The sequence below is a fragment of the Aethalodelphis obliquidens genome, unplaced genomic scaffold (assembly GCF_003676395.1).
Source record: "Aethalodelphis obliquidens isolate GAN/ISIS:26980383/991018 unplaced genomic scaffold, ASM367639v1 scaffold44, whole genome shotgun sequence".
In the NCBI taxonomy this organism is placed as follows: Eukaryota; Metazoa; Chordata; class Mammalia; order Artiodactyla; family Delphinidae; genus Aethalodelphis; species Aethalodelphis obliquidens.
In genome coordinates this window covers 12773237-12796913 of record NW_020837988.1, presented here as the reverse complement: position 1 = coordinate 12796913, position 23677 = coordinate 12773237, and the positions used below count along the sequence as shown (strand labels likewise).

Here is a 23677-nt window from a genome sequence, read left to right as displayed (position 1 = left end):
CCACATGACCTGCCCCTGGAAAACCGTAACCAGCCCAAGGAGGGATGAGTGAGGACCCTGAAACACAGGCATGATACTGTCAGGCAGACAGAGGGGAAGAGGTGAGGAAAGCTGTGGGAACCCTCTAATCTTGGCCCAAGGTCACAAACCTGAATCAGTCTCCCAGCCAAAGACAAAACAAGCCAGAGCTCACGGTTTCAAGTTTCACTTCAGACACAGAAGCCACAGCCCAGATCACACTGGGCTCCAAGACCCTGTCCAAAGCAGAACCCCTTCCCCGTCCTGGCCCCCAAGCGGCTTCCCGAGCCAGGAGGAGCCCCGGGTCCAGCTCAGCTCTGCTAGGTTCCACACCTCCCTGGGGGAAGGCGTCATTGGGGAGGAGTCGCGGAAGCTGCAGGCACTGGAGCTGCAGGCACTAACGCTGCCCACAGGCCACACACACTGAAACCGGCAGCCCCACCTGACACTGGACAGCCTGGCGGGAAGGAGGCCGGTGTGTTCCCCTCCGAAACATAAAGTAGTTCCAGTTACATAAATATTCAAATAGTGGCATTACTAGAATAATAAGCAAATCAAAATTCAAGTAATGTATTACACATCTCAGACTTCAAGTTACAAATGAATTCCTCTGCTTCATCATCAAAGGAAGGGAAACGTCCAAAAATAAAACTTTCCCCGAACACTCTCACACCCCTTGGCCTGCCTCATCAGACAGCTAAATAAACTCTACTTTCATTTCTATTTTTCAACTGTTTGATAAGCAAAAATAGATTGATACCCTCAGGGTTTTTTTTTTTTTAATGAGAAACCAAGTACATCACCTGAGAAAGACGACCATGGTTCCAGCTCCCGGCTCAGCTGGCGTGTGCCCCATGCTCCCCACGCTTGGTCTCATGGGCCCAGCTCTCACATGTGCAACAGGGGAGGACCCTGAGGGCCTGGTGGGCTCAAGCCCAGCCCCGGCACAGACCAAGCTCAGCTCGAGCGAGGTCCCAGGCGCCAGCCACCTGCGGGGCCCGTGGGGGCAGCCTCCCGGCACACGCGGACTATACCAGGACAACAGTCCCCCCGCCCCACTGCCGGCACCTCTGAGCAGCACAAGTCTGGGGCGGGAGCCGACGAGCAGACAGGCTGCAGGGCCAGAAGAGAGCCCAGGAAAGCGGCAGGACCCTCCAGGGCAGGGCCTCCCCTCTATCTTCAGAAAGATCCTGCCTTGACCAAGACACAGAGGCCAAATGCCAGCAGCAGAGCTCGGCACCAAGACGCAGGCAGAAAGGAGGACGTGGGAACAACGCAGGTCCCAGGGAGAGGAACCAAGCAGGAGGGGCCCAAAGTGGGGCCACCTCAGGACCAGTGCCCCTGGACAGGCTGCTCCCTCTGGGGCCCCAACTGGAAACGAATTATAGTCGAGGGACCCTGATGAGCACACGGGCCTGAGGCGCAAAGCAGGAGTGGGTGCGGGGCAGGGTGGTCAGCACAGGGCGGGGGGCAGCAGGGGACAGTGTCTGTCCTCGTCCCCCGTACTCGTTCTCCAACCAATGAACAAAGGCCTAGTGAGCAAGTGTGTGTACTCGTGTGCACGTGCATGAGTGTAAGCTGCCATGAAAGACACAGGTGCCCTGCCCTCCAGCAGTCCCACCACCCACGTCCCCCCAGGGGAGCAGCATCCTGCCTGCTGGCCTGAGCCCCACCACATCTCACGTGACCCACGAAGGTGGAGCTCACGTCTCAGGGGAGACCCTGAGAGACAGTCTGGGCAGCTAGGTGCCCCTCAGCCTCAGGAACCATCCCCTGCTCCCCTCCTCAGGGGCCCTCCCCGGCGCCATGAGGACAGGACCTTTCAGAACGTGTGTTCGTCTCAAGAACTTAACAAATGCCATCTCAGCAGCTGCTTAGGACTTACTGTCTCTAACAACAACCAAAATTAGAGAAACTGAAATGATGCCTTGAATCTTCTGTAGAGTTTTCATTTCCTTTTCCTTTCCTCTGGATGCTGCACCCCAAAAGGAGTGCTAACAATTAAAATTAAAACTAACTTGTATTTACTTGTAAGGTCAAAAGTATAAGCAATCTGCTACCTTCATCAAAGATGTTTTGTTCTGTGACGCATATCATTCCCAGCAGACAAATGCAATTCGGTGGGATGTCGTAATTAACCCATCAGGTTCCAAAGAAAACCCATGAGTAGAGGCCTCCAAGGTACTTTCTACGGAGGGGAAGGCTGACGCCCAGGTCAGATAACTGCTCCAAGTAACAGGAGGACGAAAGAACAGAGCCAAGACTCGAGTGTCTTGGCAGCAGCCACAGAGCACAAGTCCCCGATCCAACTCAGACACGACCATCCCTCTCCCAGTGCAACCTTCCCACTGCCTCTAGGACTCTGCTCTGTCGTCCTTCAGGCTGGGTGACCTCGGCCAAGTTACTTAACCTCTCTGTGCTGCTTGACTCTGCAAATCAGGCTGACAGTTCCCATTGTGAAGAGTTGTTGCAGTGATTAAACGGATTAACACTGATAGAATGCTTATTTAGCACAAGACCTTATACCTAGTAAACACTCAATAAGTGCCTAACCACCCCCCACCCACCCCTGCAAGAGAGTGAACTCTTTCTGGCGATGGCAAGCAGGTGAAGGAGGGGTCACACTGAAAACAGAAAACCTTTGTGAACAAAATGGAGACTACAGGGAGAACCACACTACCTGCCCAAAAAAACATCATTAAAATCCTCAGAGAGGGCTTCCCTGGTGGCACAGCGGTTGAGAGTCCGCCTGCCGATGCAGCAGACGCGGGTTCGTGCCCCGGTCTGGGCCCACGTGCCGCGGAGTGGCTGGGCCCGTGAGCCATGGCCACTGAGCCTGCGCGTCCAGAGCCTGTGCTCCACAGCGGGAGAGGCCACAGCGGTGAGAGGCCTGCGTACCGCGAAAAAAAAAAAAATCCTCAGAGAAATAAGAGAAGCTATTGCAACTACTACCTAAGAATAAGATACTAAGGAAGGAACACTTAGAGAACCAGCATGAACTCTTGGAACCCAAAAATAATAATAGCAGAATAGAAATACTTAAAAGAAGGGTCGAAGAGAAAGCTAAGGAAAATGAGAACACTGAGGACAGAGAAAAGAGCCTGCAGGAGAGAAGCAGTGGCATGTGGAGAATCAGGGAATCACCATTTATACAAAATTCTACAATAGGTAAAACTAATCTATGAAGGAAGAAAATCCAGCCAGCGGCTGCTTCCGGGTGGGGTGATCATAATGCGCCACTTCCCAGCGGGGGGTATGCTCAGGACTCAGGGAATGGTATTCTTGGGATCTGTGCCCCCATCACATGTGAATTCTACCTTTAAAAGAAGACGTGTGAACAGTTAATAACAAGCCTAAGGGGTTCAGGGGTAAAGTGAGTGATGTCTGTCACTGACTCTGAAATGCAGCACATACTTGAGATGGATCGATGCGTGGATAAGGCGAGGGAATGTGGAGAGCCATGAGTGTGGTAGGGCAGAGGAAAATGTTCACTGCATAACCAGCGCTGGGTGTCTGAGCATTCACTGTCAAATTCTCACAACTTATCTGTATGTTTGAAATTTTTCATATTAAAATGTTGGGGGAGGCCTCTTGCCTTCCAAGATGGCCCACACTCTATGGAGTGTGTATCTCCCTGAATAAACCTTCTTTCACTTTACTATGTCTTGCTCTTGAATTCTTGCCTGCACAAAGCCAAGAACCCACACTTGGCAGCCATCCCAGGGACTCAGACATGACTTGGGATGTGACCATCCTCTCGCACCCCACTCTCTTTCCTGCAACATCTTTTCTGGCACCCAATGCGGGGCCTCCAAGGCCATAATCTCGATCCGCCTACTGGGCTATGGCTCCCCTCTGAAGGGCGGCTGGGACTTATCCTGAGCCATGTAGATTCAAGTAGCCCGTTAAGTGGCAGCTGACGTCGCCTGCAGGGTCTGGCAGAGACCAGTTCTCTGGCCATGAAGAAGCGCACTGAGGCCAAGGCTTTTCCCCCTCAGTCTTTCTCATTCTCCTATTGCTCTATCTCTTTGGACTTGAAAAGATCCACCCAGACGACCACCAAACATCCAAATTAAGACTGCGCGGCAAGTAATTGACAACTTGGTTGGGTCTAAAGAACTCCTGCCAGGGGGCTTATCTGGTGGCGCAGTGGTTGAGAATCTGCCTGCCAATGCAGGGGACACGGGTTCGAGCCCTGGTCTGGGAGGATTCCACATGCCACGGAGCAACTAGGCCCGTGAGACACAACTACTGAGCCTGCGCATCTGGAGCCTGTGCTCCGCAACAGGAGAGGCCGCGATAGTGAGAGGCCCGCGCACCACGATGAAGAGTAGGCCTCGCTTGCCGCAACTAGAGAAAGCCCTCGCAGAGAAACGAAGCCCCAGCACAGCCAGAAATAAAAAAAATTAAAAATGTTGGGGGTAAAGAGTCAGGGATCCGAATCACAACAAACTTTTCAGCAGCAGCGCTGAAAGCTAGATCACTTTCAAAACACTGACAGTAAATGCTTTCTGGCCTAGGCTTCTATACCCAGCCAGACTATCAACCAGGAAGAAGGGTAGAAGAAAGACCCTTTCAATCATTCAGGGTCTCCAAAGATTCCCCTCTCTTGCATTCTTTCTCAGGGGCCTACAAAAGGGCTGTGCCTCATATCCAAACAAAAGATCAACCCAAGAGAGAGGACAACATGGGATCCAGGAAGCCTGGCTTCCGATTCAGGAAAGAAGTAGAGGAAATCTCAGATGACGGGGAAGGCAGGCGTGGAGGCAGAGGGGCCAAAGAGCTACATTCTCATTTCCCATAAAAGCAAGTCAACAGACAACACGGGAAACTGGGAGCAGTGAGGGGGGTGGAGGGAACAAAACTGGCAACAGAGTAATATTATTTGGAATCAACGAAGTAAATACCAAAATCCTCAGCTAAGAAAAGGTTCAAGTGGGGCTCCTGGCAGGGAGGATGGGAGGGGAGCAGCCAGCTGACACCCTCCCACTGAGAGGTGGGGCCCATCCCCTCCCTCAAACCTGGGAGCCAAGTGTGACACCACGGTGCTGGGACGGTTCTCTGCCTAGCCTCTCGGAAGACTGGAAGCTTCTGCCTTGCGCTCTGAGTCCCACACGGAGTTAAGACTGATCACCATCCTGGAGAGGCCTCTGGAGTGAAACTAAAGGGAAGAGGAGAGCCCCGCCACTCCCCCAGGATACGAGGCAGGTGAGTGCCCACTAACGCCACAGGATGCAAGGCTCGCCCGGCACAAACCAGACTCTTGACCCACAAAATCTCGAGATCATAAAATGGTAGTTTTTTTAAGCCATCTGCTTTGGGTGGCTCATTACCAGCAAAAGGCGAGGGGAACAGCAGGAACTGCTGTTCTTTTGTGACAAGATTCAGAACTATTTTTTCACTCTCTAAATTATGTGGATGTTTAATTTAGACAAAAGTAACTAAAACACTTTTTTTAAAATTCAATATGAAGGTAAAGCCAAGTAAAATCTTAAGCCTTAAAAGAAAAAAAAACTAAAACAGCATCTAGCCTGGCAGGCCCACCCTGGCACCCGTGCCCACGCAGCACACACCCCTCTCCCTATTCCCACACCCGAACCTGCAGTCCCTCCGAGAGCAGGGAGACAGCCACAGACTCAATAGCAAGCAGCTGAAGGGGAGGGGGAGGCCCTAGGTCACAAATTAAGTGCCTTACTTATTTGAAAAGAGAAGAAAAGGGCCGCGCGAGGGCATGCAGGCCATTCCCGCGGCAGCACGCGGCCACGCGGCGGGGCAGCAGAGCTCAGGGCTTGTCCCGGGCATGCACCGGCAGGTCCCGGAGGCAGCTGACGCGGCCCCCCTCCTGCTTTCCAGGAGGACCCGGGCAGGCCTCCCAGGCCCCGGGGTGAAGGGTGACAAAGGCTCCACCAGACCCTCACGGGGAGGACACAGGGGCTGTCGGCATCTGTCAGAGGAGATGCATTTCAGGCTAAATATCAGCATCTGCTGCTGCCTCCTGCACTGGCTGTGGCTCCCCTGGGAGGCCTCTATCCTAACCTCGAACACGTGCAACCCCTGCGTCCAAGGAGAGCCAGGCGGCACTAACATGGCACTCACAAAACCTGGGCAGGGAGCTGCCGTGAGGCACGGAGGTGGCACTGGCCGGCCAGCTGGGTGGGTGCAAACACATGAATCGTAGCTGCGGGCGGGAGGAATATCAGGTGCATCTCTACGCCCCGAGGGCTCGACTCCTACATTAAATCCCTCCCACTGGAACAGCCGGCTCCAGTTTCAGTGAGAGCGAGCGTGAGAACAGGTCCTGCTCCGGCCAGGCAGCCACAGCCACGGCTTCCACCTCCCAGCCTCTGGTAAGTACCTACTATTTCTTCTCAAATGCGAGTTTTCTTTCAATACTCCTCTCAGATGTATCTTAAACTATCTACTCAGTGAATCACCTGCCCAGAGTTTCTCTGCCCTGCTCTTTTCTCCGCGGATTACTCAGGACCCAGCAGGTGCACTGCTGGAAAGGAGACCATTGTTACAAAACTTTTAATAAGGCTTACACTTTATTCTAAGAGTGTAAACAAGTTTATGTGGATATATGAAGTTCTCATTTCTACCATAAAATTCATAAACTATTTTTTTAAGTTATTTTTGATGTGGACCATTTTAAAAGTCCTTATTGAATTTCTTACAATACTGCTTCTGTTTTATGTTTTGGTTTTTTGGCCACGAGGCATGTGGGATCTTAGCTCCCCAACCACGGATCAAACCCGTACCCCCTGCATTGGAAGGCAAAGTCTTAACCACTGGACCACCAGGGAAGTCCCAAAATTCATAAACTTTAAACCAAAACTCAAATTGATGTTATTGCTTATCTGTTCCTCACCTCAAAAATAAACTACAGGTTTCAACATAAAAGGATCATATATATGCATATATATAATTGCTGACCTTAATTTATAATTTCTTTAATTTAAAAACCTTTTATTAGGATTTAAAATAAGTGCTGTTTTGACATAAGCTTACCAAAAAAAAAAAAAAAAAAAAAAAAAAACCTTAACTAAAGAGGATCCCTGTATATACAAAAGGGGTTTTCTTACTCTTATAAAGTTTCTCATAAATCTGCATGAAAACCATTATTGACCAAATTATTTGTCAAATTTGACCAACATCAGACTTAATGCAATCAAAATCTGTCTACATTTGTTATCATGATTTGTATTTTGTATTAGCCAAGTCCTTTCAATGCTTTAACGTGCTGCTTTAAAGTAAGGAGGCAGGCTGGTGGTTAGGGGTTCTGGCCCTAGGGAGGTGTCCCAAATGTTAAACCTGTGCATTCACTGCTAAGCACTCTGTCTGTAACCCAGGATCTCTGGCTGAAACCAGAAAGAGCCCCTGGTGGTCTTCCTGGATCCATTCTTCCAAACTATATGCCAGAAAACTGTCTTTTTCCCTAGGTTATGGTTGCCCTGAAGTTTATCCTTCATTTTAAAGAACCGAAAGTCTGGGAGGGAGTGGTGGTTAATCACTGGAAAAGCTCAATTGGAGTAAAACTCACAAATCTCGTTCTTGCGACACCCCAGTGGGTAGGCGACAACGGCGTGTCCCTGAGTTATGCAATAATGCCACATCACAATATCGTAATTATAGCATGCCCTTCAGAACGCGCTACCTGGTGAGGCTCCCTGCCAGGCAGCTGGACACCACCGGGGAGGGCTGAAGATTATTCCAGTGCAGAAGTTAGTGCACATGACATGCATAGCTAGCCGGCACGTCACAGCAATGCCCTGTAAAGTTAAGCTATAATTACCTCTATTGTGTCCTATCAAAGTTCAAAAAAAATCTTTCTCTTGCCTATTATTTCTGACTTCAAACCCCCTAGAAAATTATTAAATATGCCAGCCACTCACTATCACCCTAACAGCTGGCAACTACATTCACAGTCCACACTTAGGAGGCTACTGAGAGACATGCACTGGCACCTCAGTGCTTCAGAAACAAGCAGATAAAGCCCTGTGGACACAAAACCACAGGCGGCTCAGAGTGCCCTTTGGGCACCACCGTCCAGCCTCCCAGACCTGTGGGAGGGGAGGCCAGACCGGCTCCCGGGCTTCTGCAGGGGTGACAGGCTCCTGGGACACAGGCAGGGGTGACAGCGCATAAGAAGTCACAGGAGGGCGTTCTGAAACGGAACAGGCTCAGGCCAGACGCCGTGGTGTCTCTGTGGCGCTGCTCCCCACCCTCTCCCCTCAACACTGGGACCCAACTCTGCTGAGGGCACAGCTCTGAGGGCAGGCCTCGTGCCAACAGCTGCTCGCAGGGCAGGCAGCGGCGCCCTCCTGCATTCGAGGACAGCACCCTGACCCTGACCTGACATGCAGGGCTCCCAGCACCTCCTGCTGACCCAGTGGGAAGTGAAGGAAGGGTGAAAAACACCGTCCCACACACACCCTTCGAGGACTAGGCTAACATCTGCACTTTTAGCTCACATGCTGACAGTGCAGTTCTCCGAGGAAAGCCGAACCCAGCGCTGTGCTTTTTTAACCTCTCCCTGTGCAACCCCCCAGCCTGGCCCAGCCTTCCCAGGACAAGGATGGTGAGACACGAATCTTATCACCTTTAGCAAAAACTTCACCTCTGACTGCTAATCCGAACTTACTACAAACAGTGAAATTCTGGATTATATTGTTTAGGCGACAACACCCTTTTTCCGCTGCCAGCCTGCACCAGGCCTGGCAGATATAAACTGACCAGAGACGGGCAAACCCCATCTCTGCAGGTGGCCAGAGCGACAGCGCCCCGGGCACTACGCTTTAGCTCCTCATCCTTGTAAGCCTCGCCTGGGCAGGACAGAACTCACAGACTGACATCACCTCCTGGAGGCTGTCCCCCTTGGAAGCTTACAGAAGCCTCAATCTTATCCCGCTTACTTCTCTGACATTATTGTTTTGTTTTGTTTTGTTTTGCGGTACGCGGGCCTCTCACTGTTGCGGCCTCCCTCGTTGTGGAGCACAGGCTCCAGATGCGCAGGCTCAGCGGCCATGGCTCACGGGCCCAGCCGCTCCGCGGCACGTGGGATCTTCCCGGACCGGGGCACAAACCCGTGCCCCCTGCATCGGCAGGCGGACTCTCAACCACTGTGCCACCAGGGAAGCCCATTATTGCATTTTTATAACCAAGTGAACTAGCCTGTCTCCTTCAGCATCTGAAGCAGCTGCGCTCCCTTGTTTTAACTAGCGAATTGTGTAACCCTGAGAGGTCAGTTTACTCAGTTACTAAAACTACTGCTCCTGTGACTCCATCCAGGCTCTCCTTGCAACAATTATATCCTAGAATACTCTCACCTCCCAGAACACCAGTACCAAGGAAACCAACCCCTGAAAACCTCTTTACTGTCCTTGTAAGCTAACTGACCACAGAACAAGCAGTTCAGACCAAACCTGTGGGCACAACATCATTTGACGGAAGAAAGGTATATATTAACATAAGAGCAATGATTTCCCAAACTATTATTTTGGGTAATGCTATGATAACTTACATACAACTTGCCTCCTATAAACCTTTGAGAAAACTTAACCAAAGTGGGTTTATTTCTACTTTTGCCTAAAAGTATGAGCAATATTAAATAATACTGCTTCTGAAGCTAACACCATCATTATCTTAAATCCGAGGGGGTTTTCGGCTGGTTTGGGCTCGCGTGTCCTGGGTGCGGCAGATGTGTGTCTGCATCCACTCATGGTACCACCAGGACTCTGCGCTCACACTTGATAAACGTTTTGCAACTGTCATCATTTTGATCACGATGCTTCCAGCTAGTGATGAAATCATCAGTTTTCAGATCTTTGCCATAACATATCCTATACAATCATGGGAACCTGACTTGCAGAGGTTCTCACGCCTTCAGAACCAGGGAGCATAATGGGACGTGCCAGCACAGGCCGCCCTGACTTATCAGGCTGGCCCCGAGCTGGCTGGAATCGCTTCCTGACGGGAGGCAGGAAATCGTGCTTTTATAGCCCAGGGCATACCTGCCCCACAAGGTATGAACTGAACTCATACAGAATTATTTCACATTCTCCCTTACTAAGAGGGGAAATCAGGAAGATGCAAAGCTGTGACCACGTGTTTAACTGTGCTGGGCTTTCACATTGCCGTGCAGCTCACACAACTGCTCACGGGAGAGGAGGAGGGCGAGCAAGCTGCAAAGCCGCAGAGCCAGGCACCAGGTGCCGCCAGCCTGGCTTCTGTCCACCCGACACCCTGCCAGTTAGCGCCCCCAAAGAGGGCCTGGGGACACCCTCTCCAATTAGGGGGTAGCCAAAAATCTCATTTCTCCTCCAAAGTACGTGCCTGAGCACCCCTGCTCTGCAGAAACTCTCCCCGCAACAGAAGGCTGCAAGCCACCCAAAGCACCTCTTAGTAAAGAAACATGCCTTTGAGGGAACGGGACGATGAAACAGGTTAATAGAAGCAGCTTCTTGGGGGGAGAGTGGTTCCTTGTGTTTTTCAGAAATATGAAAAAATGAGTAGAGGAACCAGTTTGCTGAGAATAAGATCAGATAGCTTTTTTAGAATTTAAGATATCCAAGTGAAATTAAAACCACACTCCCTCCCCCTTACACCCTCCTCCCACAAGCTACCCATTACCTCATCTGATGCGTGAGATGGCAAGGAGAGTAGCTACATTTTATTTTGTGAAAACAAGTCTCTTAGATTTCCCATGTGTATTTCTCTATTTTTAAAGGGCTGCTTTCCAGCTCAATGTTTTAACCAACCCGATGTCTAGAAGGCGATGCTTTACACAAGCAATTTCACGAGACTCACAACTGTCCATATTTACTTATTCCTTAAAGCAAAACTGCAGTTGAAAAGTTATTTCCTTTTAACTTTATTTTTCTAAGTGTTTAAAAATATCCAGAAGCTAAATCCTTTTTACATTTTCTATGCAAATTAAAGTGCAGGCCTTGATTCCTCACACCCACTCCCCCAGCCCGCCCCACCCACAGGCTTTCTCTAAGACACAGTCACCCCATGGGCTGGTCCTGGACACGCAGCCGCGCCCGGCCCTGCTGAGATCCTCCCAGACCTCACGTCTTTGTTCTCAGCTTCGGGTTATGAGGCAGAGAGAGAGCCCAGGGGTGTGCAGAGCAGCCTCTGAAGGAAACCCGGGGGGAGGTTAAGCTTGGGGGATAGGCAAGGACAGGAGGACCCTGGGGAAGATATCCAGAAGCCCCTTCGTACACGTTAAAGGCTGGGATGGGTTCCTCCCAGGATCCAACCATCTGTAAAATTAGGCACCACTCACTCTGGTTTCCTCTATTTTTTAAAAAAAATTTATTTATTTATTTATTTATTTGGTTGTGCCAGGTCTTAGTTGCGGCAGGCGGGCTCCTTAGTTGCAGCTCGCAGGCTCCTTAGTTGTGGCATGCAAACTTTTAGTTGCAGTATGCATGTGGGATCTAGTTCCCTGACCAGGGATGGAACCCAGACCCCCTGCATTGGGAGCGTGGAGTCTTAACCACTGCATCACCAGGGAAGTCCCACTCTGGTCTCCTCTTACCAGGAGGGCTGCTAAGCTTTTCTGCCTTTGGTTAAGGCCAGGATAGGCAGGGATGGGCTAGTGCGTGAACTCACTCCACGCCATCTGTGAGGTGGGCAAGTGGAAGGCAGCAGTGCACGAGGACATCTGCTCACTCACTGACTCACAGCATCTTAATATCATTCAAATCAACATAAACACAGCACTTAAGTTTGTATTTGGGCCAACACAAATGCTACTTACCCAGAAAGCTGACTTTTCATTTGTGAATTTAGAAACAGGGTCGCGGGGGGGGGGGCATTTTTAAATATTCTTCACTTTTAAATACTCCCTCATAGAACAGAACACTGTGATTAAATAGGGCAGATGGACTGAAGGTTACAATCACACGTGCTTTGTTCTCAGTGAGCACAAATGTGAACGTCACACACACACATGAGCCTGGACCTCCTCAGGTTCACGTTAGAGCAGTCAGGCCAGCACAGTGATGGGACTCAGTCCAGAAACTCCAGGCACATGGATGGGGGTGGGATCTCAGTGATCACTCAGCCTGGTGGGTCCACAACCTTCCTGGCACCTGAGGCCTCAGATCACAGGCTAAAGGTTCCCAAAACTCAAAAGAGTTACAGGTATTCTCTGAAATGACACTAAACACTCCTGCAACCACACTCGCCTGGGACCAGACTTGAGAAAACAGAGAACGCCATAGGGGTGGCGCCCGGGGTAGTGAGGAGGGGTGGCTGATGCCCGTCCCGTACCTGCCGCGCAAGAGCACTTACGTCCTCTGCACCTGCAGAGGACTCTGCTTCACCTCCTCCGTGACCCCGGGGTTCTTTGTTAGCCTGTTAGCTATCGTTCCAACACTAAGGCTCTGCTCCTCCATTGCAGCTCCCAGTCCCCAAATGAACGAGACTTCCCTGGTCACACCCACAGCCCGTGGAGCCGGCTTCAAGTAAAAGCACTCAGAAAGGAAAGCGAAGGAGAAGCAGTGACCTGCTTCCTTAAAAATCACCAAAGCTGAACTACGCAGGAGCCAGCAGGGCTCAGACGCCAAACCACAGAGGGAAAATGAGCCTTCTCAAAGAGCGAAAACCAAAAAAGCCACATTACATTCCCAGGCCCCCAGGAAAGCCCTTCAAGTACAAGTGTTTCCAGTGTCCCTTTACTTGCAACGAAAAGTCACATCTTTTTAATCACATGAAATACGGTCTCTGTAAAAATTCCATCACTTTAGTGTCCGAGCAAGATCGCATTCCCAAGTGTTCCAAACCGAACTCTTCAGACCCTAAGCCAACCAGTCAGTCCGACCCCATGGCAAAGCCCACCTCCTCCAAGCCCGTCCCAAGTGGGCTCTCACACCTGGACACCAAGCTCCAACATGGCCTCGCCAAGGATGACATCAAGGAAAATGTGGACCTGCATGCGTGCGGGCCCCACAGGTGCCCCGGACAGAAGCCCACTCTCCACAAGGAAGCAGCACCCCTGAGTCCAGCTCCAGAAGCCACCGCGGGCACCCAGCCTGTGCTGGAAGGCACTACCCGGCCTTCAGCATTCATGCCAGTTGGCGAGCACAGACTCAAAGGGCAGGAACTCACCGAGGCTCCTGAAGCGCTGACCCTGACCCAGCCCCCTGCCAAAGCTGCCTCCTTCCACACTAAGTCTGCCTTTCATGCCCCTGGCTACGCGTGGAAAGCTGGCTCACCTTTCCTCACGCCTGAGTTTCCACATAAAATCCCATCCACAAAGGGGTTTGGTGCCACTTCGCCGTACGTGCACCCCACCATCGCAGAGTACCCGCCTCACTTTTACACAGAGCATGGACTGGCCACCATCTACTCACCGTACCTACTCGCAGGGAACTCGCCCGAGTGTGACAGCCCCCTGCTGTCCATCTACGGGGCCCAAGACCAAAGACATTTCCTGCCTCACCCAGGGCCGATCCCTAAGCACCTGAACCCAGCTCCATCCACATACGACCATTACAGATTCTTCCAGCAGTATCACTCCAATCTGCCGATTCCTTATGGATTTTATAGACCAGAGTCTGCATTTTCCTCCTACGGCCTCAGACCCCCACCCGTTGCTGGTATGTCACAAGATCAAAGCTCACACCTACTGGAAGAAGCTGCCCTGGCCTACCCGGCCTGGAGTCCATCCAAGTTAAACTCTTCCAACTCCCACAAAAAACACACAGAGTTTGAGAAAGAGAGTCCGACTCCCGAGGCTAAAGACCTCTCCAGAGATGGGCAGAGGGACACGGAAGGGACCAAAATGAGCCCACGTGCAGGCAGCGCAGCCACAGGCTCCCCGGGAAGGCCGAGCCCCACCAATTTCACGCAGACAAGCCAGCCCTGTGCCGGGCTGTGCAGCCTCTTGGACATGCCGGCCTCCGGTGCCCCAGGAAGTCTCCATCCACCAGAACAGAGCCTCACAGCCTTCAAGCCTGTCAAGAAGAACACGGAGCGCCCACATTCCCAGGCCCCAGAAAACAGAGCTGCATCTCCAGAAAGGTAAGAGAGTCCATTTTCAAAACCTCCGAAGTAATGTCTCTGGTTATGCTTAATCAGAGGAGCTGGTACTTGCCCAAACCCCCCACGGGCAATGGCCCTCAGTAAGGTCCCTGTGACTCCCTCTCTGTGTCTCTTCCAGCCTCGAGGCCGTGAACGCAGACGCTCTGGCTCAGATGGGGAGCCTGGAAGCTGCACCCTCCAGCCCAGAGGACGACTCCAGGGCAGCCCCTCTGAACCTCTCCACGAAACCAGAAGCTGAGCCGGCCACTACACACACCACTGCCTATGGAGAATTTGTGGAGCCACAGGACGCGCCCCTCAACCTCTCGGTGAAGGACCCCTGCAACGCCCTGACTTCGAGGCCCTCTGTCCGCAGCCGCCCGAGAGGGGCCGAACCCGCGGCTGCCCCCACCCCCACTCCTGCTCCGCAGTCGGAGACAGCAAGTTCCGGGGCCGGGCCCGACCCCAGCTCTGTGGAGATCCCTGCGCCCAGCCCGGCTGGGAAGGCCCAGGACACACGCTCAGCTGACAGTGACGAGCAGAAGCAGACTGCGGCCGTGGCCCTCTGCCAGCTGGCGGCCTACAGCCCAGGGAACGTCAAGCCCGCTGCCCAGGAGCCTGCCTGCCAGGTAGACGCACCCACCCCCAGAGCCCCTGAGAGCCAGGAGGCTCAGTGCGACCTCAGACCCAAAGGGCAAAAGAGGACGAGCCCCAGGGATGCAGGGAAGGCCCAGCAGGGAACCAAGAAGCCAAAGCCCAGTGACACAGCCAGAGTGTTCACACTCCGGAAAAGAACGCGGGTGTCTTAGAGCCACCTCTGGCCAGCCACAGGCTGCAGCCACAAGCACGCCTTCCGGTGCAGGCGAGACAGCAGCAAACCTCCATCTGGCCCTTGCTTTTTTATCTGGTACATTTTTACAACGCAGTTTTCTTCTTCTCAACAAAAAAATTAAACTAAACCTGCAACTCAATTCAGTTTTGTAAATACTAAGCATGAACACTAAAAGGTGCTTCTACTTCTGGTTGTAAAATACTTGAATGACTCACACTGTAGGACCTGATGAAATGCACAGGACTAAAAGGTAACTTTTAGGTGTTAGCATCTTAGAGGAAATCTCTTTAAAACATTTTTCTTATAAATATCTCAGCACTAGAACAAATTGTTTTAACTGTTTTTCTATTAAATCTACTGTGTGTTTTGAAGTAAATAACAATTACTGGGGGAAAATGCCAGGCAAAGACGTTTCCAGTACTAGCATTCAAGTTCTGTGTGTAAAAACACTGTGATTTGTTATGACTGAACAATACACAGACAGCAAGAGGCTATTTATACAAGTAATTTATTTCCATTGGGGAGAATGCATGGCTGGGGAAGCTATTCTCAACATGCTCTGTCTTCACAACTCATTCAGACTCGTTTTCCACTTCCTAAAATGATGTATATGTTGCTAATTTTCCAATGAACTCATAGGTGAACTTTAAGGATACATAAAAAGAAGACAAGCATAAACTCTGTGTTATACAATATTTTGCCACAATAAATAAACTCAATGAAAAAGAGAAAAGAGCTGAGGCAGCAATTAAAACTGAGGACGAGGGTACATCTGTGTGTGCATGTGAGGGCGTGTGCACGTGTGCATGTGTCTGCTGTCCACCGGTAGTCATCGAGCCCGGGGGAGTGCAGGCATCCGGGGGCACCTCTGGAGACCAAGCGTACAGGGCCTGGCTTCACAAGGGCCCTTCCCCACTGTTCAGAGGGTGTTCCTCAGCAACGCACTGCCTGGGAGCGGGGCAGGGGGTCAAGAAAGGGCCTGGAAACAGTGGCGCCGAGCTGAGCTGACTGGGTGAACCCTCTCTCCACAAGATGGGCAGTTTCAACTCACACTTTGACCAAAACAGAGGTGGTCCCAATAGAGCCATCCAATGAGCGTTCAAAGAAAAAGCACTGCTAAAGCTAACGCCTGCCGTTCCCAGTGACATGCACATACAAGGTCTCTCAGTGCTCAGAGCTAAAAATTAAAAATGTTTAAATAAAAAGTTGATCTGGAACCTTGCCTTGTTCTAGATATAAGCACTACTCACCAAAAGATAGCCTGAACTAAAAACCCATCTTGTTAATAAGTTGCATTCCAATAAAATGTTATTTTCGGTTGTTTTGATCAAGTTTGTACTAATAACTAATCCTGTAAAAACTCAATCTAGAAAACTTAAATACTTACTACCTTTTGGCAGAACAAAATGTAAGAGTTAAAGTTTGCATTCACAGACATCCTCTTGCTGAAGATACTTGACAGGGAGATCAGCAAAAGATTCTCAAGCACAGAAACCTGTTACATTAAGGAAAAATTCTCTAGGAAAAGTAAATGGAAATACAGGTTCAAGGAGATAAAGAATAAAATCCCTGCATTTTAGATGGAGGATGGTGGATTCCAAGGTACCATGATGACTGGATTCCACCAGACATATTTAAAACAGTGATACAGTAGCTTTGTTTTAAAATGACACTATTCAGTATGGCAAATAACCTGCCTTGCAGCAAGTTAAATTTATACAAAACCACTGATATCAACTCACAGGAGGGATGCAGAGCTTGTCATATTCTTTTAGGGCAAATAGGAGGCCGTTGTTACAAACTGCCCCTAAACCATCCAGGATGGCCCACGAGCCCCTGCCGCCCATCCGAGGTGTGCCTGCAGACAGACACCACTAATCCAATGCGTGCACTGTCACGACCAAAAACCGATGCATACCTGTGCAGCCTTCACTGGCATGCCTGGGCTCTCCTTTTTTTATATACCAATATGCTTTGACAAAGACCAAAAACAGGGTACCCCTGCTTTCCAGCAAGTCCATACCCTGTGGGAAGCAGAGCCAGGCCTCAGAAGCCTCCAGGATTGGGACCCAAAGCCTCACACCCTAGAGACAAGCTCTCGCCTTGTGCCTTACACACAAGAACATAAACCTTCCGGGGCCCAAAGATTCTGAGGACACTGTTTTATAGCTCACCCAAAACTGTCCGCCACCATCTTAAGTGACAAGAAGAGGAACCAGAGATGGTAAACAACTGTCCGGTCTCCTGCAACCACACAGGCCGGGAGCCCAGCACTGCCTGCAGATGTTCACGGTGGAGCCATATGTGTGCCTTCAGCCCTGTGGACTCCTCCCGCCTAATGCAATTCCTCCAAAAGGTCACCTGCATGCACACAGCCACAGAAACCATGCAGGCTCTCTGTAACTATCCTTACAAGCACAATGGGGTCTGAGATCTTGGTAACAAAAAAAAAGAAAAGAAACCAGTCTTGGTGGTTTTTCAATGACAGTACCTTTCTCCATTCACATATAACCCGACTTCAGAGCTGGAAGTTTCTAACCTTTACATACAAAAAGCGATAAACCCTCAAAAAGTTAAATACAGAATTACCGTGTAACCCAGCAATTCACTCCTAGGCATACACCTAAAAGAAATGAAAACAGGGATTCAAACAGATACGTGCACCCAATGTTCATTAGCAGCATTATTCACAATAGTGAAAAAATGGAAATAACCCAAGTATCCACTGACAGATGAACAGATAACTAACAGGTGGTCCATCCACACAAAGGAAAATTATTCAGCCATAAAAAGGAATGAGGTTGTGGCACAAGCTACAACATGAACTTAACCTTGAAATTCTGAGTAAGGGACTTCCCTGTTGGCACAGTGGTTGAGAGTCCGCCTGCCGATGCAGGGGACGTGGGTTCGTGCCCCGGTCTGGGAAGATCGCACATGTCGCGGAGCAGCTGGGCCCGTGAGCCATGGCTGCTGAGCCTGTGCATCCGGAGCCTGTGCTCCGCAACAGGAGAGGCCACAACAGTGAGAGGCCTGCGCACCACAAAAAAAAAAAAAGACTCTGCGCTCCCAATGCAGGGGGCCCGGGCTCAATCCCTGGTCAGGGAACTAAATCCCACATGCATGCTGCAACTAAGAGTTCGCATGCCACAATTAAGGAGCCCACGAGCCACAACTAAGGAGCCCACCTGCCGCAACTAAGACCCAGTGTAACCAAATAAATAAGTAAACAAATAAATAAAAATAAATACAAAAGTTAAAAAAAAAAGAAATTCTGAATGAAATAAGTCAGACACAAAGGACAAATCTTGCATGATTCCACTTATATGAGGTTCCCCAGAGCAGGCAAACTCACAGAGGCAGATAGATTCATGGATATCAGGGCTGAGGGGAGGGGAAGGGGGAATTAGTGTTTAAGGGGGACAGAGTTTCTGTTTGGGAACATGAAAAGTTTTGGAAATAGATGGTGATAGTAATGGTTGTACAACATCGTAAATGTAGCTTATGCCACTGAATCGTACACTTAAACATCATTAACATGGCAGATTTCTATGTCGTATATATTTTAAAATGTTTTTTAGAAATTAATAGTGTAATAGACTAAAGCCATTGACTTAGATACTTAAAATAGGTCAACTGTATGTTAGGTGAACTATATATCCCAATAAAGCTGAAAATAACCTCTAAAAGGATCCTTGAATTCACACTGAAGAAAACGAAAAGTACTAACAAGCCCCTTTGCAACAGTCTCACCAGCAGCCCACAGCCATCTACCCCTACCCCTGGTTTAATCTTCGACCAAAATACTCCGCTCCCAAGGGCGGGAGAGGGCTGAGTATGAAATGAAGTACACACACACACTTTCACTCAAGGAGAAAAGCATTTTAATAGAGAAAAACACAACTCCTACTCCACACACTAAGCCACAGACGTCACATTACGGCTGTCACTTTTCTTACAGGCTGGAATGTCCAAACAGCTCAAAACTGCACAAAGGTTAAAAATCAGGGAAGTGCACAATCATCAGGAGAATGGGAAGGTGCCAGGAGGGGTCAGGAGCAGTGAAGAGTGGGAACCCAGGCACAAAGGACCATGGGGAGGGACTGGTCGGGAGACAAGAGAGGTCAGCACTCTGCAAATGAAGGCTGTGGCCACAGCCAGGACTCACCCACCGGCGCCGGCTGACCCCAGGCCCCACAGCCACTCTACCAGGGAGGCGGTGCGGCAGCCACAACTTGCAGCCCCTTCCAGAAAGACAGGAATGCCTCTGAGGCTGACTTTGGCTTGAGGACCACCCCCCCAGAAGCCCTTCCTTAGACCACACAGCCCACCAGGACACCGCCACCCATACCCCAGCCCCACAGCCCTCGGGGTCAGACGGTGGCTCTGCCACCCTTACCAGCATTTCCCTAATAACTGCACAGTTCATCCTGTCTTGGTATCTTCTCAGAGTACCCAGACTAACGCTAGAATGCTATTCAGAGGCTAGTTTTTGGATGATGTCTCAGAATACAGCCAAGTAGGGAGCGCCACGAATTGGTCCCTCCACCAAACCAACCAGTAAGCTGGCAAAAACAGAGAGAATCAAGTTTTTTCAGCACTCTGGAATCTAATCAAAAACCTGCCACAACCAGGGGAGTGCTTAGTGAAGGAGGAGGCTACTAAATTTCAGCATTTAAGAAACCTCTAGGGACCTCCCTGGTGGCACAGTGTTTAACAATCCGCCTGCCAATGCAGGTGACACAAGTTTGATCCCTGGTCCAGGAAGATCCCACATGCCGCAGAGCAACTAAGCCCACGAGCCACAACTACTGAGCCCACGTACCACATCTACGGAAGCCTGCGCGCTCTAGGGCCCGCGTGCCGCAACTACTGAGCCTGTGTGCCGCAATTACCGGAGCGCACGCACCTAGAGCCCATGCTCCGCAATGAGAGAAGCCACCGCAATGAGAAGCCTGCAAACCGCAATAAACAGTAGCCCCCGCCCACCGCAACTAGAGAAAGCCCACGCACAGCAACAAAGACCCAATGCAGCCATAAGAAAAAAAGAAAAAGAAACCTCTGTTAGGTCACTGGCTAAATGCTAAGATAATAGAACAGAGACTTCAGTGACCAAACATAACAGGGAATACAGTCGTTGCAAAAAAAAGGTCTGGAAAAAGTCACTAAATAAAGAGACGACTAACAGTCTTCAACAGCAACAGCAGCAAACTGCTGGCAAGGGAGGAGAACCTGATTTCCAGAGTTATAACATAATAAAATGTCAGAATGTCCAGTTTTCAACCAAAAAATAACAAGGCACATGAAGAAACAGAAAACTATGGTCCATTCACAGGAAGAAAAAGAAATTGACAGAAACCACCCCTGAGGAAGGCTAGACAGTGTCTTACAAGACAAATACCCTAAATCAATTTTCTCAAATAAGCTCCAAGAGCTAAAGGAAACAAGAGAACAATGTCTGTAAAAACACAGAATGTCAATAAAGAGACAGACTATAATAGAGATCACAAAGAAATTCCGGAACTGAAAATAGAGTAACTGAAATGAAAAATTCAGCTGAGGAAGGAGAACAACAGCAGATCTGAGCAGGCAGAAGGAAGGACCAGAGAACCTGAAGACAGGGCAATCCAAACTATCCAGTCTGAGGAGCAGGAGAAAAGAGAGTAAAGAAAAATGAACAGTAAGTGTTAGACCCATCACCTCTGGAGCCTACTCCAGGACAAGACCACTGTCGCCTGCACGATCTCTCCCAGGCAGGAGACAGCACAGCTCCACGACCCACTGGCCACGCAAAAGGTCTGCAGAGAGGCTCAACTCATGCGGAGGGCACCACAGGCAAGAGGCGGCCAGCCACTCAAGTGAAGATCATGGGCCAACTCACCGTATGTGACATCTCAGTTTTTTGGCCACAGCTTGACACTTTTCATCTACAACAACAACAACCACCATGCACTCTCATTCTGGCTGCTTGTGGTCGGTGGACACTGCTGACATCGTGAGATACGACAGACACACACATGCCAGTGGGTCTCAGGCATGAAAAGCAGAGAGAGCGCTTTGGTCTCCTTCAAGTTAAACTGGAGTTGGCACCACACAGGCGGAGACTTCATCTCGACCCACCACACCCTCACATACCCACACACCCTCACACATCTATTTTCACAAATAAATGTGTAAGTCACTTAGGATGGAACAAGAGTAAATAAAAGCACAGTAGTACATCTCTGTGGCCTTGGGGTAGGCAATGACTTGTTAGATATGACACCAGGGGCACAAGCAACAAAAGAGAAGACTGATAACCAGACTTAAAACTTACAACTTCAGTGCATCAAACAATACCATCGGAAAAGTGACAAGACAACCACAGAGGAGAGAAAATATCCACAAATCATACATCTGATAAAAGACATATCTGTAAAGAACTCATAACAATAAAAAGACAAATAATCCAATTTTTTAAATTAGCAAAGGACGTGAATAGACATTTTGCCAATGAACATGTCCAAATGGCCAAGAAGCACATGAAAAGACGCTCAACACCACTGGTCAGCAGGGAGAGGCGAACCAAAACCACAGTGAGATACCACTTTACACCCACCAGGATGGCTATTTTCAAAAACAAAAAAAAACAGAGAAAAACAAGTGTTGGAGAGGATGTGCGGAAACTGGAACCCTCATACGCAGCTGGAGGAATGTAAAGTGGTACAACCATTTTGGAAAAGGGTTTGCAGTTCCTCAAAAAGTTCAAGACAGATTTAGCATGTGATCCAGCAATTCCACTCATAGGTCTATACCCAAGAGAACTCAAATCACATGTCCACACAAAAACTTGTATGCAAATGTTCAGGGCAGCATTCTTCATAATCACCAAAGGTGAAAACCCAAATGTCCATCAACGATGACGGGATAAACAAATGTGTATCCATACAATGGAATATTATTCAGCCATAAAAAGGAATGAAGTACCACTGCTACGTGGTGCAGTAGGGATGAATGTTAAAAACATTACACTAGGGCTTCCCTGGTGGCGCAGTGGTTGAGAGTCCGCCTGCCGATGCAGGGGACACGGGCTCGTGTCCCGGTGCAGGAGGATCCCACGTGCTGCGGAGCGGCTGGGCCCGTGGGCCACGGCCGCTGAGCCTGCGCGACCAGAGCCTGTGCTCCGCAACGGGAGAGGCCACAGTGGTGAGAGGCCCACGTACCGCAAAAAAAAAAACATTACACTAAGTGAAAGAGGTCAGACAAGGAAGACCACTACTGGAGATTCCATTTACATAAAGTGTCCAGAAAAGGCAAAGTTACAGAGACAGAAAAAGATCAGTGGTTGTCTAGGGCTGGTGGTGTTGAGGGAAAATGGGGAATGACTTTTCCTGAGTATAGGGTTTCTTTGAGGGAAAATGAGATTAGATTAAGATGGTGGTTGCACAACTCTGTAAATATACTATAAACCACTGAACTGAACACTTTAAATGGGTGAACTTTATGGTATACAAATCGTATCTCAGGGATTTCCCTGGCGGTGCAGTGGGTAAGACTCCGCACTCCCAATGCAGGGGGCCCGGGTTTGATCCCTGGTCAGGGAACTAGACCCCAAATGCGTGCTGCAACTAAGAGTTCGCATGCCACAACTGGGAGCCCACATGCCACAACTAACGAGCCCTGGAGCCGCAACTAACGAGCCCACGGGCTGCAACTAAGACCTAGCGCAACCAAATAAACAAATATTTTTTTAAAAATCGTATCTCAGTAAAGCTGCTACAAGAATAAGCAGAAAGAGCCCATAGAAACCAAGGGTCCTCTGCCCTGCTTGTGCTTCACAACGCCAAGCACACAGCCAGCACCTGCAATACCCCCACAACTCAGCTGCTGAGCTGCACTCTTCTTTGCACAGACGTCCTTGTTCCGTACAGAAGTCGCCCTCGGGGTACATGGCGTCTTTGGTGACACACTCCTGCACAGGGCCCTCTCCATCCTTCACAGGCATCCCTCCCTTCTGTCCACAGAGGCACAGCGGGCGGCTCCCAGGGACACCCACCACAGACAAGCGCCCCCATGCGGCCGGGCCCGAGAGCTGGCACGCACAGGCCTGGAGTTCGGTGGTCTATCTGCACCAGCCGCACTGTGCCCCTGCTCAGGCCCACTGCCGAGCTTCCTCCCCATCCCCTCACTGGCGTGAGCCTTGTTCCCAAAAACCATGATGTCACCCCAGGGGCTAAGCACAGTGGCAGTGCACACATTCTTAATGGGCAATAGCACCCTCACGAAGGTGAAACTGGTTCTGGGGGACAAGACAATCTCAGACATCACAACAGCTCGCGGCCCTCCAAATCCAGACCTACAGTGTACGTGTGCTATTAAACTTTCACAGCAGGGAGAAGAGGCATCAGGAATCAGAAAGGCCAACATAAGAAAGAAAGCTGAGAGCACAGGTCTGGAGGGCTCTCTCCTGCAACACTCATGATGGTCAGGGAGGGCAGAGGCGTGGTATGTGCTGACAGCCGGCCACACTGGGGAGGGGGCCGGATGAAGCACCTCGACACGCATAAATGGTCTTGACCAGACAAAACTGAGCTTCATACTCACCGTCCGGGAGTCGGGAAGGGAGCAACAGGCCTCGTCTGCTCAGTTCCGCCAGCGCCAGACACCCGCCATGCCAGGCGTTGTCTGTCTCCTGGAAACTGAAAGCACAAAGAGCCTGAGACCCAGCACGATGCCCCCCACAGCCCAGAGTGAAAGTCCACCCCCGGGCCAAAAGCCTCACTAAAACCCTGAGTGAGTTTATAAAATATCAGTCAGTAA

General features: G+C 50.1%; 2 protein-coding genes across 4 annotated transcripts in view; one reads left to right on the top strand and one right to left on the bottom strand.

Annotated features, from left to right (window-relative positions):
* Positions 1 to 23677, bottom strand: part of TBCD (tubulin folding cofactor D) — a 176604-nt gene that overhangs the window by 95221 nt on the left and 57706 nt on the right. For both annotated transcript variants that reach the window (XM_027081141.1, XM_027081142.1), the window contains one exon: positions 23462 to 23556. In XM_027081141.1, the coding sequence (XP_026936942.1) occupies positions 23462 to 23556 (95 nt within the window). The remainder of the gene's footprint in view (positions 1 to 23461; positions 23557 to 23677) is intronic.
* On the top strand, positions 5964 to 15609 carry ZNF750 (zinc finger protein 750). 2 transcript variants are annotated; one of them, XM_027081143.1, is made up of 3 exons: positions 5964 to 6365; positions 12428 to 14049; positions 14189 to 15609. In XM_027081143.1, the coding sequence occupies exons 2-3, from the start codon at positions 12608 to 12610 to the stop codon at positions 14856 to 14858; spliced, it is 2112 nt and encodes a 703-aa protein (XP_026936944.1). In that variant the 5' UTR covers positions 5964 to 6365; positions 12428 to 12607; the 3' UTR covers positions 14859 to 15609. The 2 variants fall into 2 exon arrangements, with proteins under 2 accessions (XP_026936944.1, XP_026936945.1); XM_027081144.1 differs by lacking the exon at positions 5964 to 6365 and adding an exon at positions 9088 to 9472.

Coding starts and splice junctions, on each gene's coding strand:
- ZNF750 (XM_027081143.1), top strand. CDS start 12,608: ATGAGCCTTCTCAAAGAGCGAAAACCAAAAAAGCCACATTACATTCCC. Junction 14,050..14,188: donor AGAGCTGCATCTCCAGAAAG/GTAAGAGAGTCC, acceptor TGTCTCTTCCAG/CCTCGAGGCCGTGAACGCAG.